Raw genomic sequence first — 17,820 nt, 5'->3', positions numbered from 1 at the left:
AATATATATATATATATATATATATATTTTTTTTTTTTTTTTTTTTGACCAGTAAGGGGATCGCAACCCTCGGCACGGTGTTGTCTGCACCACGCTCAGCCAGTGCGCGAACCGGCCATCCCTATATGGGATCCGAACCCGGGGCCTCGGTGCTACCAGCACCACACTCTCCCGAGTGAGCCACGGGGCCGGCCCTATAATATACATTTTTATATATACTTGTATATATAATTTTTTCTACACAGAAGGTAGCTTCACTCCTCACACTGTTCTGTGCTTTGTCCACTTGCCACATCCCAGGCCACCCTCCCATCAGAGTGGATAGGGCTGCCTTGGTGGTGCTGACAGGCCTGTCCCTAGCTCCCTTCCCTGCTAGTTCCTGTGGACAGCAGGTAATGCTGTCCACGCGATACCTTCTCCACCCATCAATTTAGTCACTCAGCAAACATTGCTGAGCATGTCCTGCGTACTGTGCATGGTGCCAGGCCCTGGGGGACAGAGGCCTTGAACCAGGACTAGAGAGGAGTCAGGCGAGCGAACTGAAGGGGACCGTGTGGGGTGGGATGGATCCCACGGGGGGGTGCCTGGCTTCCTGGAGGAGGTGTCATCTTGGCGTGGATGAGAAGGAATTAACTGGGTGAAGGGGCGTGGGTAAGTGCGACCCGTCCGGGGGTCCAGCTGGGGACGAGGCTGGCAAGGGCGGGCGGCGGGGCCAAGGTGGGGGGGGGGGGGGCTGCGGGAAACTGCTGGAGGGTTTTCAGCAGGGGATGCCATGGTCAGATTTTTTAAAAGCCCACCCTGGCTCCAAGTGAACGATTGATTGTAGGGGCAAGTGTGTGTCTGGGAGCCCCATGGGGAGGCTCCCGCAATGGTCTGCTGAGAAGTGATAGTCCCCGGGCCAGGAAGGTGGCCATGCAGATGGAAGAAGTGGGGGAGGGGGAGGAGAGGGAGGCGTCGCAGGCCTCCCAGGTCTTTGCCCTGCGTGAAGGACGGTGGTGGCTCTGTTGGTGATTTGGGAAGGCTGAGGGGGAGGGGAGGTGAACTCTGGTTTGGACATGTTGGTGGACATCAAGTGGGGGTGTCCAGGGGATGAGGGCTGATGAGTCTCATGCTCAAGAGGGCCCTCTGGGCTGCAGGCAGAGTGGACAGAGATGTGGGTGGGAAAAGAGGGTCTGGCTACGGCCGCAGCCCCTGGGAGGTTTCTCATGGTGTCTCGGCAGCCCCTATGTCCCTCTCTGGCACTGCCCCTGCTCTGCACTTGGCTCTGACCTCCTCCTGTAGGCTGGTTCATTAGTCTGAGATAGTGTCTCTGCCTCCAGCCTCGGTGACCACCATTCATCCTCCCACGGTGGCCAGGGTGACCTTTCTCTAGCAGACCTCTCAAATGTCATGCCTTTTCATGCCTCTGTGCACCTGCCCACTGGCCAGCCCTCTGCCTCTCCTGCTCCCAACACCCCTCAGATCGAGGAATCCAGGTGCCTCCATCCGAGCTCCCACAGCTCCGGCTTCCCTAGGGTCTCAGTAGAGGGTGGTTGATGACTGCATGGAGTCTGCCTCGTGGCACGCAGTGATCACGGGCCAGATGGCTGAGCATCACGTTACTAAGCAAGTATTAAGAAGAAAGGAAAGGCAGTGGCGCTCACATACAGGCATCTGGCAAAGGTTATGTCCTTGCCCTTTTGTCTTAACAACAGCCCTGGGAGGTGGGTGCCAACCACTCCGTTTTACAGACGAGCAAACTGAGGTTTGCCAAAGGACATTTCTCATGGCTGATTCACGGTCTGGCACGGGTTCCCACCCAATGGTTCCCACGCTGGGCAGGGCTGAGCTGTAAGGGATGGAGGCTGAGGGGTCCTGGGGCAGGGCCTGGTGGGCTGGGGGTCAGCAGGTCCTGATCTGAGAAGGTAGCTCAACCCAGGGCCCGTGTGGTGTTGTTTGTGGAGGTCGCCCTCATGCCCGCTTCCCCACTGACCAGCTCCTTTTCTCCTGCTCCACACTTTGCACCTCAGACCAGCTGCGGAGGGCGGGTGAGTGTGGCGCAGAGCTTCATAGCTTCGTCGCTTGTTTGCTTGGCCCCGCCACTCCCCTGGAGCTGCTTCCCCTGCCCCACTCTGCCTCTCCTTGCTTGGGCTGTTGAGGCACAGTGAGTCCCAGCTGCTTCTGGCCATGAGCTGTTTGGAGGAAGAGACTTGGATGGGAAAGGAAAGTCCTGCTGGGCCCAGAGAAGGGCGGCACCTGGTCAGGACTCCTGGTCTCCTGCTTTGCACAGCCTGGCCTGGCCCAGGCAGGCGGGCACTTCCCCAGGCATTTGGTGCCTGCAGCTGCATTTCCCTGCATGGCCACATTGGGCTGAGACCTCTGGGGCATGGCTGTAGCTCTGGTGTGATGCACCGAGCCCTGGGTGGCAGGGGATGGGTGGGGCTGTCACCTCCCCTGTGTGGTCACATCTTTCTTTGCCCTGTCCAGGCCCCAGATGTCTACACATCCATCACCAATTACAGGCTGGTCCTGACCTTTTCAAGCTGCGGGGGTGGGTGGGAGGAGGGAGAAGTAATCTCTGGGTGCCTATGCTGCCCTGGTAAGCACTGGAGGGCCAGGCCGTGTTGTCCCCTGTGTGGTTGGGCCCCAAGCCCACAACAGGAAGTCTTGCCCATGGACAGCCAACCTGGGCCCTCACAGAGGAGCCCAAGTAGAGAAAGCCCCAGAAGGCTATGTGAAGTGCCTCTGGCCCCATGCCTACTAGGTCCAGGATGGCTGGAAGGGCTCCATCCCCCAGAGCACAGCAGCCCCCTCTGCTCTGGGGTGGTGCTGCAGAGACTGGGGCCCACCCAGCCCCCAAGCCATGTACTCCCCCCTGCCCCACGGGCCACTTCAGCTCTTTATGGCTTGGTTCCCACTCCTTCCTCCCTCATCAAGCCGGTCTCCCCTCTGGGACATGGTCCACTTTATGAATTTTGCTCCAAAAATTTGAGATTCAGCACTCAGAGGCAAAGTGGGAGCCAATATTTGAAGAGTGCCTGCTGTGTGTTAACGAATTTTAAAATGTACCGTCTCCTTTAATCTTCATAAACAATTATATCATACCCATTTTACAGATAAAGATAAAGAAATCGAGGCCTAGAGACCCTCCCTCCTCTCCCCACTTCCCGCCTCCCTTCATCAAGTGTCGCTGAGCACCTGCTTGGAGCCAGACCCACTGCTGGTCTGAAGGCCCTGTCCCGGCTCCTAAGGAGGCAAGATTCTGACCTCAGGTCCACTCATGTGACTCCAAAGCCAAAGTTCCTCCTTCTGGAGGGACAGAGCAGAGCAGAGCCTGAGAGCTTTCTAAAGTCAGAGCCTCCTACACGGGAAGTAGTGAGCTCCCCCTCCCTTGTTGCCCACAGACGTACACGGGCTCCATCCTGGTGGCTGTGAACCCCTACCAGCTGCTCTCCATCTACTCGCCAGAGCACATCCGCCAGTATACCAACAAGAAGATTGGGGAGATGCCCCCCCACATCTTTGCCATTGCTGACAATTGCTACTTCAACATGAAACGCAACAGCCGTGACCAGTGCTGCATCATCAGGTGAGCGCCCCGGCACCTGCATGGAGCTCCAGGCTTAGCACCTAGAGCTCCAGCTCTGCACTCCTGCTAATGCCTCCAGAGATTGCCTGCACTGTTGGAAATGCCGTGAAACTTCTCAGGAACCAGGGCCTATGCGCTCCATGCTGTGCCATGATGTAGAGAATCTCCTTCCCTTTCCCAGGTCTTATGTCTCTATTAATGCCACCAAAACTCATGTTAGCTTTTGAGGCCAACCTTGTTTACTGATGGCTTCTGTTAAGTTATGGTCAGTTGGAATCTTGGGCTCCTGTTTTCTCTTGGGCAGAGGATAAAAGGACAAAGCGTTGGCTGAGCCTCTAATATGTGCCATGCTCTATGGCAAGTATGGGTGGAGGGGTGTGTGTGTCTGAATGGAGGGGAAAAAAGTAACTTTCACGTGTGGCCGGGTACTGAGCTCCTTTACCCTTCCCTGGCCCTGGAAGGTCCGTATCGTCAGCTCATGTTACAAATGAGGGAGCTGGTGGGTGGGGGCAGCCTAGGCTAAGGGCCGGATGGGCAAGGGGTCATTGTGGGCTGTGACACGTCCTGCTACTCCCTCTGCAGTGGGGAGTCTGGGGCAGGGAAGACGGAGAGCACAAAGCTGATCCTACAGTTCCTGGCGGCCATCAGTGGGCAGCACTCGTGGATCGAGCAGCAGGTCCTGGAAGCCACCCCCATCCTGGAAGGTCGGGCCGGGGCTCTGAGGGTGGGACTGGGCAGCTGGGTGGGGGCTGGCTTTGCCGGTGACCCTCGAGCCACCTTGTAGCATTCGGGAATGCCAAGACCATCCGCAATGACAACTCGAGCCGCTTTGGGAAGTACATTGACATCCACTTCAACAAGCGAGGAGCCATCGAGGGCGCCAGGATTGAGCAGTATCTGCTGGAGAAGTCACGCGTCTGTCGCCAGGTGGGCTTGAGCCCCAGGGATGCGAGTGTAGACATTTTTCCCTTGGGGCAGAGCTGCAGCTGCCCAGGACCCCAGCCTCAGGGATGGGTGGGCACACACTGTATAGTCCAGGTGTCCCTCACCTCCCTTGCTGCTGCCTGCTTGCCTTGGTGCCTGAAACCCCACCATGAAACCCACTGACTGGGCTTCTGCATGAAAGCCATTTGTTAGAGTGGAAAGCTATGTTCACAATCTTCCCAACCACACGGACCTCTGTGGTTCCTGATGGCCTCTGCCCACCCTCCTCCCCATGCCCCCGACACCTGTGCCCACATTTTCAGGCCCCCGATGAAAGAAATTACCACGTATTCTACTGCATGCTGGAGGGCATGAGCGAGGATCAGAAGAAGAAGCTGGGCCTGGGCCAGGCCACCGACTACAACTACCTGGCCATGGTGAGGCCCAGGCAGGCACCCTGGGGAGGGGATGCCCATCCCAGGATTGTAGGGAGTGGGCTGCTGGGGTCTCAGCCTCAAAGGCTCACTTGTCCCAGGGTCCCAGCCTCTTGTTGCTGTCTGGACACCAAGGAGAAGTGGGCCCTGGGCCATTGCTGCCACCAAGCACAGGGTGGAGGCTCTTGGGGCCATGTACAGGACAGGCTGGCTTGGGTAGCACACTTCCTTAGCTCTGGGAGAGCCCATGTCTGGTTGCCTGGGCTGGGCTGGACACAAGTGTGGACTCTGGCACATGATGGGTGTGTAGTGTGTGTGTGTGTGTGTGTGTGTGTGTGTGTGTGTGTGTGTGTGTGTGTTGTAGGTGTGACAGCCTTCCTGGACCCTTCCTGGAGCCGAATGGCACATTTGGACACACACACACACACACCCAGACACAGGTTTCGTAGACACACACACAATGGGACAGACCCCCTGTTGATGCCTTGCCTGTCTGCAGTTTCCCGTCCTCCGTCCACACCAGGCTGCACCTGGTGAGGGGTTAAGTCCCTGAGAGTGGGTGTCCCTGGGGAGCTGAGGAGAGCGTGGTAGGGTCTTGGTGCTGTGACTGCCAGGCAGGTGATCCTGCACCCTGTCTCCCACGCTGCCACCAGGGGAACTGCATAACCTGTGAGGGCCGGGTGGACAGCCAGGAGTACGCCAACATCCGCTCAGCCATGAAGGTGCTCATGTTCACCGACACCGAGAACTGGGAGATCTCGAAGCTCCTGGCCGCCATCCTGCACCTGGGCAACCTGCAGTATGAGGGTGAGGTGGCACAGCACACACACCCGTGCCCCCCAGCATGGACCCTCTCTGGGATGGAAGCTGGGAGAACTCACCTGCGGGTAGATTCAAGCAGGTCTGCTAGCTTGAAATAATCCTCAAGTGTGGTGTCACTGTGCTGAGGTTCCACCGTAGAGATGTACAGATAAAGTATATTGAGAGTTGCTCTGGGCCCTTCCAAACTGAAGGTCGGATGTCTTAGAGAGAGGGTAAATCCCTGAACTAATTCATACTAAGATCTGAGTGACTGAATAACCATCTTCTGAGGGCAGAAGGCTAGGGAAGGGAACGTGTTCACTCACCTAACATTCCCCGGACACCTCCTATGTGGCAGGTTGGGAGGTGGTCCCCTAAGGCAAGCACCAGGTCCCACACTGCTCTTGCCCCTGGTGCCCACCGTGGGCTCTGGGCAGCGTGGGAGCTCTGGGAAATTTTCTCAGTGAATAAATGATCGTAAAGCTAAGAAAATCATAGTCTAGTGAGTCATAAAAGACTAAGACATGGAAAGGGGGTGCATCAGGCAGAGGAAAGAGCTTGTGCGGAGGTCCTGCGGCCTGAGAGAGCAGGGAATGTTTGGGGAAGGGTAGGTTCACGAAGCCGGTCTCATAGGAACCAGAGCTGCCGCCAAGAGCTCTGTGAGGCTGGGAGTGGAGGTCGGGAGAGAGAGGCACAGCTGGCCAGTGTCTGCTACTGGGATGCCAGGCATGGTGCTGGTGCTCCACATCCATGGTCCCTACCCTCATGGTGCCGACAGGCTCGTGATGAGAATATTAATCAAACATACTCGTATATCGACCCAGAGAAGCATTTAATCATGGTGTCGTTGCCCTCTGCGGACATGGCAGGCCCCCTGAGAGTGGGCATGGCAGCCCGGTGCTCCTAGGACTGTCCCTGTGCCCACCCTCCCTGCCCTGATGCCCCACCCCTTGCCGCCGACAGCCCGCACATTTGAAAACCTGGATGCCTGTGAGGTCCTTCTGTCCCCATCACTAGCCACAGCCGCATCCCTGCTTGAGGTCAGTGCCTGGACTTCTTCCCCCACCTCTGCTTCTGTCCCTCTGAAGATAGTGTTTATCTCAAGCTCAGTGGGGGCTGGGTTGTGGGAACCAGGTGGCAGGGTCCCCCTGTTTGGGAGAGTTTTGTTCAGTGTTGAAAACCACCTGTGCTGGGCACAGTTCTCTGAGGAGCAGATCCCAGAGCCTGGGAGCCTCACTAGCCCATCCCAGCCCAGCTGCCCCTGGGATGGTGGGGTGACCTGGTTGAGTCATTCCCACGCTCTGGGCTGAGCTTAGTCTCTGCACCTGGGTAAAGGGCACTGGTGTCCTTGAGTCAATTCATTGAGTCTGTCTGTCAGCCTTTTAGAAAACACTAGGCTCTGCCCTGGGTTGGGAAACTGGGATGAATAAAGCCAGAGCCAGGGCTGGCCCTAGAAGGGACAGGTAACATGCTGGGGTTGGGAGGGTGAGGGGGTTGTCAAGGAGGGAGAAATTCTTTCCAGGCAGCCTTTGGGTGGGCTTCGATGGTTGGGGAGGACGTGGCAGTGGGGTCACAAGGAAGCACATTCTCAGTGAAAGGAACAGTCCCAGCCAGGCCTGGGTAGAAGGTTAGGAGGGAGGGTCTAGGTGTGGGTGGAGGAAGGGACAGGCTGGCAGGTGGCAGGTGGGTGGCCGGGTGAGCACCTGGGTGTCATCTGCACCAGGTGAACTCCCCAGACCTGATGAGCTGCCTGACGAGCCGCACCCTCATCACCCGTGGGGAGACAGTGTCCACCCCGCTCAGCAGGGAGCAGGCGCTGGACGTGCGGGACGCCTTCGTCAAGGTGGGCTGTGTGTGGAGTGGCCACCTACTCTCCCCACCGCTCAGGAGGTTGGCTGTTGATGGGCAGATGCCCAGGAGTCCACAGAGCTGGGCGCCATCTGGGCCTTGACCCCCGCCTGCCCTGGGGTCTGACCCAGGCTCTGGCCACTGGCTCTCTCCTGGACCTGGGCCAAAATCTTCCTTCTTCTGAGCCCCAGGCATTTATTCATCCCACAAGGGACTGGGCACTGGCAGTGCTCACCAGGGCCCTCTCAGCTCTGGTTCCCGTAGGCCCTCAACCCTTGGCCTGCTTTGATCAGCTGGTGCTGTTCCCAGCCAGGGGACACCCTCTTTGGCCTCTCCACAGAAGACACAGAAGAGGGGCTGGGTCACACATTTGCCATTCATTGAGCCCTTCCTCACCAGCGGCATCCCCCAAACCCCACCAGGCCCGGTGCTGGTCACTGAGACCTTGGAGATATTCAGAGCTGATGAGAGAGACAGACAGACAGAGAGATGGGAACCCAAAAGAGGGCTCCTTCCCCACCTGCACGGGCAGGGAAGGGTTCTCAGAGGAGCTGATATCTCAATAGAGTTTGGGTCACATGTAGGAATTGTTCAAGCAGGAAAGGGCGCTCCAGGCAGAAGGAGCAGCTTGAATAAAGGCTTGAGGGTTCCAAACAGCAAGCTGTTCCATGGAAGGGGCTGGGGCGAGGCCACAGAGGGTCCAGGAGCCTGGCCTGTTGCTGTGGCGGGGTGTGGCGGGGCCCAGGTGGCTGATGTGGCCGCCTTTCAGGGGATCTATGGGCGGCTCTTCGTGTGGATCGTGGACAAGATCAACGCAGCAATTTACAAGCCTCCCTCCCAGGAAGTGAAGACCTCTCGCCGGTCCATCGGCCTCCTGGACATCTTCGGATTCGAGAACTTTGCTGTGAACAGGTGCTACATGGGGCTGTGCTCTGTGGGGATTTCCTTCCACAACATGGACATAAGAAATGTCATATCTCTGCCTTTAAACCACATTTGGTTGGCCTCAAGCATACTCTGCCAGCCTGTTGGAAAATTTGACTTTGGTCATCTGGTGGGCCCTCCCTGCTTTCTTCCCTCCCCTCCCCAGGGTCAGCTGAGTACAGCAGGGGTGGTGGGGAGGTTCTTACCCCATCCTGGACACTTGGGGAGGCAGCCTCTGTTCTCCAGGCCCCACTGGCCACTGCTGATCTGCCCAGTGTCCAAACTGCAAGGTGCCTTGAACCAGGTGAGGCCAGGCCTGAGTCAAGCTTAAGCATCAGGGTCTCAGCCACCCTTGGGGTCCTACACCTCTTATGCACTGTGTAAGGGGCTGATGGGTAGAACGGGCATGGGTGGATCTTGGGGCTGGAGACAGCCAGCCCTGTCCCCTCCCTAGCTGCATGGCCCTACAAAGTCACTTCAATTCCTGTAGTGTTCAGATGTCTCAGAGCCCTTCCCCACCACCAAGATACCCACCTTGAAAGCACAAGGCTGTGTCTACAGCTCAGTTCTGTCAGGTCAAGGCTCTGCCTGCCAAATCATGCCAGCCCTCCCCGCCTCCCATTGACACTTTTTTTTTTTGTCTTTTTCCGTGTCCGGCAACGGATCGCAACCCTCAGTGTTGCCCCCGTACCGGACCGGGGACCGGCAACGGGATCGCAACCCTCGGCGTTGCCCCCGCGCCTCGCTCAGCCAGTGAGCGGGAACTGGTCTGTATGTGGGATCTGAACCCTCGAGCGGGAGCGCCGCCGCGCTTCCCAAGCAGCGCACTGTAGCAGTGCACCACCGGGCCGGCCCGCATTGACACTTCTGATGTCTCTTTATGGTCCACCTCCCAGCATCTTGGCTATTCCTCTCCCAGGTGCTCTGCCAGGGGTCTGAGTGCCTGTCCCTCAGCCCCAGCCCTCCCCACATGGCTTAGTCATGCAGGGAAAAGGGCCCTGAAATGGGGGTGCTGAGCCCGGGGTTCTAGCTTTAACTCTACTTCTGACTCACCAAGTGATCTTGGTCAAGCCCTTCGCCTTGCTGGGCCTCCTTTGTACACAAGGGTGCTGCACTTGACAATCCTGCCCACCTCAGAGGTTGGACAGCGCATGATGGGAGCGCTTGCTGCAGGTCATGCTGCAGGTGGAGGCAGAGCCAGCTCCTGAGCAACACCCCTACCCCATCCCTGTTGCCCCCGCAGCTTCGAGCAGCTGTGCATCAACTTCGCCAACGAGCACCTGCAGCAGTTCTTCGTGCGGCACGTGTTCAAGCTGGAGCAGGAGGAGTATGACCTGGAGAGCATCGACTGGCTGCACATCGAGTTCACCGACAACCAGGACGCCCTGGACATGATCGCCAACAAGCCCATGAACATCATCTCCCTCATCGACGAGGAGAGCAAGTTCCCCAAGGTGGTTGTGCAGCAGGGCAGGATCCTGCCGCTGCCACCCACAGGCTGGGGGAGAGAAGGTCCCTTCCCCACTCAGAGCCTCAGCTTTCCTCATCTGCAAAATGAGACTAATGAAACCCACCTCTCAGGGTGGCTCCAATCCAGTGCATTCACCTGACATTTGGGAATCACCTACAGTCCACTGGGTCCTGAACCAGACAATGAAGATCTAAGCACACAGTTGGCATAGAATAGGTGCTCAAGACACAGAATATGTCTTAGAGTGGGGGAGAGGGATTGGTCCCATGATTTAAATGGTCCCGTGATTAAAATCATGGGAAATAGATTTTTAAAACTGAAATGTACTTTCAAGGTTTAGTTTCAGTTCACCCATTTAACAGATGGGGAAATGAAGGCCCAGAGCGCTCCTGTGTGGGGGGTATAAATAAACGGAGGGGAAGTCTTGAGATAGACAGAAAAGGGATGGAAAACCTGGGCAGGAGAGGCAGCAGGGCCTGGTGGAGAGTGGGAGGGGCGTGGAGGGTGGGCTGGGCAGCTGCCCCTTTATTCCCACAGGGCACGGACACCACCATGTTGCACAAGCTGAACTCCCAGCACAAACTCAATGCGAACTACATTCCCCCCAAGAACAACCATGAGACCCAGTTTGGGATCAACCACTTTGCAGGCATTGTCTATTATGAGACCCAAGGTACCGGTGGGCTGGCGGGCGTCTGTCTCCCTTTGCTTGTGCCCTCTCCCTTCCCCTTCCCCAGAGGGAGAAAGACATTGGGGTCCTGGGATACAGAGAGGGAAGGGGCCTTAGGAACACTGGGCTCAATGCTCTATTTTTTGTTGTTGTTCCAGATTTTTGGTGATTTTTAAAGATTTTTAAAATTGTATATTATTTTATAATGTGTATCCATGGGGGGTTGGTTCCAGGACTCCCTGCAGATACCACAACCTGCGGATGCTCTAATCCCCGATACAGAATGGCATGGTATTTGCATACAACCTGCATACATCCTCCCATCTACTTTAAATCATCTCTAGATTACTTACAGCATGTAATGCAATGCAAATGCTATGTAAATCGTGGTTATACTGTGTCATTTAGGGAATAATAACAAGAAAAAATTCTGTACGTGGTCAGTATAGATGAAACCATCCTTTTTTGTCATGAATATTTTTCATTCGCAGTTGGTCGAATCCATGGATACTGGAACCCATGGACACAGAGACTGTATAATATAACATCGAATTTACCATTTTAGCCATTTTTAAGAGTATAATTCAGTGGCATTAAGTATGATCACAGTGTCGTGCAGCCATCACTGCCATTTAGTTCCAAAGCCTTTTCATCATCCAGAACAGGAGCTCTGTACCTGTTAAGCAATCACTCCCTTCCTTTCTGACCCCCAGCCCCTCATGGCCTCTATTCTGCTTCCTGCCTCTATGAATTTGACTACTCTAGGTACCTTGTATAAGTGGAATCACACAGTATTTGTCCTTTTGCGCCTGGCTTATTTCACTTAGCATAATGTCTTCAAGGTTCATCCATGCTTTAGCATGTGTCAACTTTCTCCATTTTTATGGCTGAATAATATTCCGGTATATGGATACACCACGCTTTGCTTATCCATTCATCAGTTCATGGATGTTGGGTTGTTTCCACCTTTTGGCTGTTGTGAATAATGCTGTTGTGAACACTGGTGTGCAAGTATCTGTTTGAGTCCCTGCTTCCAGTTCTTTTAGGTGGGCTCAATGCTCTTTTGGGGTAACTGAGGCTGGGGTGTTTGTCTCTGTCCTTACAATGACATGATGTAGCCTGTTAGGCACAAAGCCAGGCCTAGAACCAGCCCAGTTAGACACCAAGACTCTCAGCAACAAGTCTGAATGCAAGCTTTGAAGGGGACACATCTTCTTTTCTCCTGGGACATGCAAGGGTTCATTTTAAAGCTAGAAGTTAAGAGAGGTGAGAACACAGGTTTATCTCACTTGGAATTCTTACAAGTCTCTCAAATGACTAGACTGTCCTTGCCAACCCCATCCCTCCTACCCTGGTGTAAAGGGCCGACCTTGAATTGGCATCAGTTGTGGGGTGTATCGACATAGAGTTCCTGCGGTTCAGCCCCAAAGTGTCCCACCCATAGTTCAAAGGCCAATGAAGTTCAAAACAAGCGAGCCAGGAGCCATCAGGCTCATACTCCCTTGTTGGATTGGTCCAGGCGTCAGTAATGTATCAGTGAGCCATGCTGCAGTGATGGGTATTATCCTCCCATCCAGCAGATGAGGGGACTGAGGCCCTTCCCGGGTCACAGAGTAAGTCTGGCATAGAGCTTTATGTGAGCCCTACAATTCTGCCCTAACTCCAAAGCTCACTCTTCCATTGCTGTGTGCCCAGACACCTGGTAAGCAGCCTGGCACTGGGTCTCTATGCCATCTATAATCTAGGGGCAGCCTAAGTCCCACTTCTCTGCAGTGGCACCCCTCTCAGGCATCCCAGCCCTTGGACAACACATCTCCTGCCTCATCTAGCAAAAACCCCATTAACCAGTTCCTAACTCCTCAGTCCCTGGAATGGCAGCACCCTCTGGGGTCCATGTGGCGCTGGCTCCAGGGCTCCTGGGTGCGAGTCTTAACTCTGCCTGTGGCTTGCTGTGTGATGTTAGACAACACACTTAGCTTCTCTGAGCCTCAGTTTCCCCCACTGTGGGATGAAGAAGATAATCCCTGTCCATCCCACATATACAGGGGGAGCTGTGAGGACACTTTGTAAAATGTAATGTACTGTCCAGATACAAGTTCATTTTAATCAATTCCTTTACTATTAGCTTATACTGGATCAGCATGCGTTCTCTCCCAGGTGACACACTTACTTAACAAAGGCTTTTGACACTTTCATTCAAAAGACTCATGGTGGCTTTGGGGTGGTTCAGTCAGGAAGGTGGCCTCACTCTCTCCTGGGGACCAAGACCTCCTGCCTTTCTTGAACAGGCCTGGAAGAGGGGGCCATGTGGTAAGGGAAACAGCTCCTCACTTTCTCTGTGATCTTGGGCAAGCTGCTGTCCTGTCCTGTCCAGGGCCCAGTGTCCCCCACTGTGAAATGGATGTGGTTGGACTAGGTGAATTTTGAATGTCCTCCTGGCTCAGACATCGTGGATTTGGGGAAGGCTTGAGTTTCGTCAGGTGGGGGCTGCCAGAGCTGTCTGGCAGGTGTGACTGCTCTTTGCTGCTCTAGGCTTCCTGGAGAAGAACCGGGACACCCTGCATGGTGACATCATCCAGTTGGTCCACTCCTCCAGGAACAAGTTCATCAAGCAGATCTTCCAGGCTGACGTCGCCATGGTAAGGCTGGCAGGCTTCCACTGGGCGGGAAGGGCTCCCTGAAGCCATGCTTGGGTCTAGGCCCCACCCTTGTCCAACAGCTTCAGCTGAGGCCCTCTGGCCACAGAGTGGTGACAGAGCTTTGCTGTAGTTTCAGGAGGGGCCTGCAGGGGCCTCTGAGATCCTCCCATCTGGTCTTCTTGTACTGATGGGGTTGTGGCTAAGGTGCAAGGCCCAGAGAAAGGTCATGTGGGAGGTCACAGAGCAGAGCCTGATCAGGACTGAGTTTCCCATCGGGGTCCACCCCCTGGACCTCCCGCAGTTAATGGGAGCAGGGCGAAGGGAGCAGGTCCAGCCTCGGGATACAGGATGGGCGTGGGCATTCGGAGACACTGGCACAAAGGGCATACCTGCGCCAGGCCTTGACCCTAGACAGATGGCGGGAGGATTTCCTAATGAGGTAGTCTGGTGGACTTTTCTCCTGCAGGGTGGTATGCCTTTTTACTCCATATTTTCCTCCTGTGCCCATGGCTTCCTGAGGGTGCACGGGAGGGTAGAACCCCCACCTCCTCGGTGCCCGTCCACGCTGCCCCCTGCCCTTGGGACCACCGGCCATCGTAGAGCTGTCAGTACCCCGGACCTCTCCCTGTGGCTCTCCCTCTCTCCCTGGTGACTTTGCCCTCTGTTTCTGGCCCACGGTGCCCTCCTCACCCCTCTGCGCCCCATCTCACCCACACTGTGGTTCCCATTGTAGTTTCTCTGTGGTTATTCATCGGTCACTCTCCGCCAGTCAGCAGCTTCTGTGAAGGTAAAAGAGCCCAGCCGGGGCCGAGGATGGCGGGAGAGGCCTCAGCGGCCCTGGGCTGGGCTTGGGCCTCAGCCCGCAGGTGCTGGCGCTTGGGGAAGGGCTGGGCTTGGTCTTCTTTTTTGGAGTGTGTTTTTTTTTGTGGAGTGGTTTGTGGAGTGGTTTTTGTTTTTGTTTCTCGAGTTGTGTGTGCTGTAGGCATCTCAGTTTCTTAAAGGAGAACTCTGAGTCCAGAAAGAGGAGCAAGACTTGCCCAAGGTACCCAGTGAGCCTGGGCAGAGTGGGGACTCGAACCCAGGCCCCCAGCTCCTCTGCCCCTGTTGAGTCTCTCAGAGGCGTCAGTCCCTGCTCCCTCCACCTGGCCCTGGAGAGCGTTTCTGCGCACTTGACTGGGTCACATCCTCTGATAACCTTGCAAAGCAGGAGGGGCAGGTGGTGTTTTCTGCATTTGGTAGATGAGGGGCTGAGGCTCGGAGAGGGGATGTGACTCACCCCAAGTCACAGCATTCTGGTGGGGACCTGGCACTAGGAATCATCATTCCCTGGGCCTCCTTAGACCTGGAACACCATCCCTGGCGTGTCCTGACCTCCACCTTCCGGTCGTGCCTACCAAGGTGCTTTGGATCCCAAAGGTGCTAGGTACCCTCAGCAGCAGCTTAGCACTGGGGCCCCCTTTTGCCTCCCTTTTCTCTTCTCGTCTGTCAGTTTCCTCCCTGCCTAACACTGATGTCCTCCCACATTTGGCCTAATGCTGAGTCCCTCTTCCTTCCTGCGTATCTGGCACCCCCTGCTGCCCGGTGCCTCACAGAGTTCTGGAACAATCCACACACTCCATGGCAGCAGAACAGGGCACCGGCATGGCAAAGGCAAGGAGCTAGTCTGACAGTGGCCTCTCCTCTCTGCCCATGCATTGGCCCTGGATCCCCCACCATATACACACAGGCCAACACCTCAGCCCAGCCAGCTGGTGGAGTGCACGCAGGGCTGCCCTCAGAGAGGGGGCTCCCAGGCACCAGTGCCCAGGAGAGGCTTCATCCAAAGCCCGGTATGGGAGGGATGCAGCGTTGGCGAGAGATGGGCGTGGCCCTGGGCCTTCACTTGTCACCCACTCTTTCCTCTTCTCCCCCAGCTCCCCAGCCCCCCAACTCAGCCAGGCCCACCCACTCCTCCTGGTCTCAGGCACACCCTGGCTGAACCCTATCTTCCACCCCTTTTCTCTCTCTCCTCTCTTTTCAAAGCCTCCAGAGGCATCTGGGGACCCTTCATGACATTTCCAATTCTAAGGCTCCTTCCCCTGGGACTGGAACTTCATTTGCTGAGGGAGTGAGAGATCCAAGCGCAGACACCTCGGGTCTCCAGAAATGGCCCAGTCCCTAGGGAGTTTTAGAAGCAGAGAATTAGGATACAACGGTGACAAATTTGGTATCGATTACATCTACTGGGCACCTCTTTTGAGCCAGGCTGTGAGCTAAGCATCCACATTTATTACCTCAGCCACTTCCCTCAGCAACCGGTGAGTAATTGATATTACTCCCACTTTGCAGGTAAAGAAACTGGGGCCCAGAGAGGCCAAGGTGCCTGCTCGAGGTCACACAGCTGTGACACAACAGGGATTTGAGCCCAGGTCTGTCTCAGGGACATGCAGGGACTTGTCCAAGGTCACATGCAAGTGAGGGCTAAAGTGAGATTTTCCAAGTCCCTGATTTTTCTAAAAAGATTTTATTGATTTTCTTCTTTTTTTAAAAAATAATTTTTATTGTACTGTGTGTCTCTGTAAGCATCATCTCTAGGAAAGAAAAAGTATTTTGTAACTTCATTAAGTCACAGATTATTCGATGGCAATTGCAATGCTCTTGGCAGGGTGGAAGCCTGTGACTCCAGCCCCTTCATGGCATGCTCAGGTGCCCTTCCTCAGAGCCCCTGGCAGAGCCATTTAACATTTAGTCTGGGCTGTTCTCTCCCACCTTTACCCCATCCCCAAACATCCACAGATTATCCCGAAAAACAACAAATATCAGGAAATAAAACCAAATCAGAAACCCAGATAGCCAGGGACGTGAGAGCAGACCCCACAGCTCCATGGCTGCCATCCATTCATTCATTCAATCTACGAATATTTACTGAGTGCCCAGTATATGCCAGACATTGGTCATCCTAGGTCCTGGACAGTGGTCAAAACAGAAAAATCTCTCTTATTATAAGCTAACCCATAGGTAAAATACACAGCGTATTAGATGGTGATACGCGGTGTGGAGAAAGATTAAGGGGGGAGGAACGTGGTGTGGGGCTCTGCGATTTCGAGTAGGGTCAGGAGGGCCTCATGAAGCTGATAAGGAGCCCTGCGTTCTGGAGGGAGAACAGCAAGTGCCAAAGCCCTGAGGTGCTTTCTAAGCCTGCTTGGAGCATCCTAGGCGGGGTGAAGAGGTGTGAACAGGTGGTGGAGAGACCAGAGGGCCTGTGAGGACCTCGGCTTTCATGCAGAGTGAAGTGGGGAGTGGTTGGAGGGCCTCAAGCAGGAAGAGACATAGTTGGGTCTGTTTTTACAGCCTCACTCAGGCTGCTGTGTTGACAGGGGAGTGCAGGGACAGAAAGCAGGGACACCAGTCTGGAGGTCCTTGCACTGATCTGAGGGGGCGGTGCTGGTGTGGGCCCAGGCTGGTGGTGGAGGCAGTGGTAAGAAGGGGTCAGGTACTGGAAGAATTTTGCAGGTAGAGCCAATAAGATATGCGGCTATATTGGATGTGAGGGAAAAGGTGTTGAGCACGGTACCTAAATTTCTGGCCTGAGCCGTTGGAAGGTGGACGATTTCTGTGAGCCCATGGGCAGCACTAGGAACCGGTTCAACTGAACTCCAGCCGAGCGAAGTGTTGTTGATTGTTACTTGTGCCAGGCCCTGGCAGTGCAGCAGTGGACAAGGCAGACCCGGCCCGCCCCACCGGGCGCACAGCCCAGCAGGGAAGACAGACAGAGAGGAGTTCCAGTGTGATGATGGAAACAGAGAAGGGTGTGTGTGTGTGCGTATGCCGTGCCATGCTATGTGTGTGCGCGCGCGCTGTGCTTTGTGCGTGTGTGCTGTGGTGTTTGCGTATGTCTATGTTGTGCTGTGTGTGTGTATGTATGCCATGCTGTGTGTGTGTGTGTGAGCTGTGGAGTGTGTGTGTGTAAGCTGTGGTATGTGTGTGTGTGCTATGCTGTGTATGTGCATATGCTGTGCTATGATGTGTGTATGTTGTGCTGTGTGTGTGTGTATGTTGTGCTGTGTGTGTGTATGTATGCCATGCTGTGTGTGTGTGTGTGTGCTGTGGAGTGTGTGTGTGTAAGCTGTGGTATGTGTGTGTGTGCTATGCTGTGTATGTGCATATGCTGTGCTGTGATGTGTGTATGTTGTGCTGTGTGTGTATGTATGCTGTGCTGTGTGTGTGTGTGTATGTGTATATGTTGTGCTGTGTGTGTGTGTGTGTGCTGTGCTGTGTGTGTATGTGCTCTGTGTGTGTGCACGTGCGTGCTGTGGGTGTGTGTGTGTGTGTGCACTTGCTCCTGGCAGGGGCTCTACCAAGGGCTGGGTACAGCCCAGCCTGGACAGATTCCCCTCCAAATAGGGGGCCACCCAGCGCTGTTGCTGGATCAGATGCAGGAGCAGCCCTGTGGGCCACAGATCTGACCATCACCCTTCCCCATTGCAAATACGCCCCAGCTTCCCTGGGCACAATCCTAGAATATATTCCAAATAAAACTAAAATGGAAAACCCTGCAAATT

At 55.1% G+C, this 17,820-nt stretch overlaps 1 protein-coding gene across 1 annotated transcript in view; it reads left to right on the top strand.

Moving 5' to 3' along the window:
* MYO7A (myosin VIIA) overlaps positions 1-17,820 on the top strand; it is a gene marked incomplete at its 3' end in the record, with an annotated part of 48,983 nt that overhangs the window by 23,039 nt on the left and 8,124 nt on the right. The window contains exons 4-14 of the mRNA XM_008571940.1: positions 3,384-3,568; positions 4,151-4,272; positions 4,353-4,495; positions 4,816-4,929; positions 5,580-5,733; positions 6,691-6,767; positions 7,451-7,570; positions 8,345-8,487; positions 9,743-9,953; positions 10,508-10,643; positions 13,173-13,279. Coding sequence (XP_008570162.1) covers positions 3,384-3,568; positions 4,151-4,272; positions 4,353-4,495; positions 4,816-4,929; positions 5,580-5,733; positions 6,691-6,767; positions 7,451-7,570; positions 8,345-8,487; positions 9,743-9,953; positions 10,508-10,643; positions 13,173-13,279 — 1,512 coding nt within the window. The remainder of the gene's footprint in view (positions 1-3,383; positions 3,569-4,150; positions 4,273-4,352; positions 4,496-4,815; positions 4,930-5,579; positions 5,734-6,690; positions 6,768-7,450; positions 7,571-8,344; positions 8,488-9,742; positions 9,954-10,507; positions 10,644-13,172; positions 13,280-17,820) is intronic.

Source organism: Galeopterus variegatus, unplaced genomic scaffold (assembly GCF_000696425.1).
Source record: "Galeopterus variegatus unplaced genomic scaffold, G_variegatus-3.0.2 Scaffold736, whole genome shotgun sequence".
NCBI classification, from domain to species: domain Eukaryota; kingdom Metazoa; phylum Chordata; class Mammalia; order Dermoptera; family Cynocephalidae; genus Galeopterus; species Galeopterus variegatus.
This window is presented reverse-complemented; position numbering and strand designations above follow the sequence as displayed.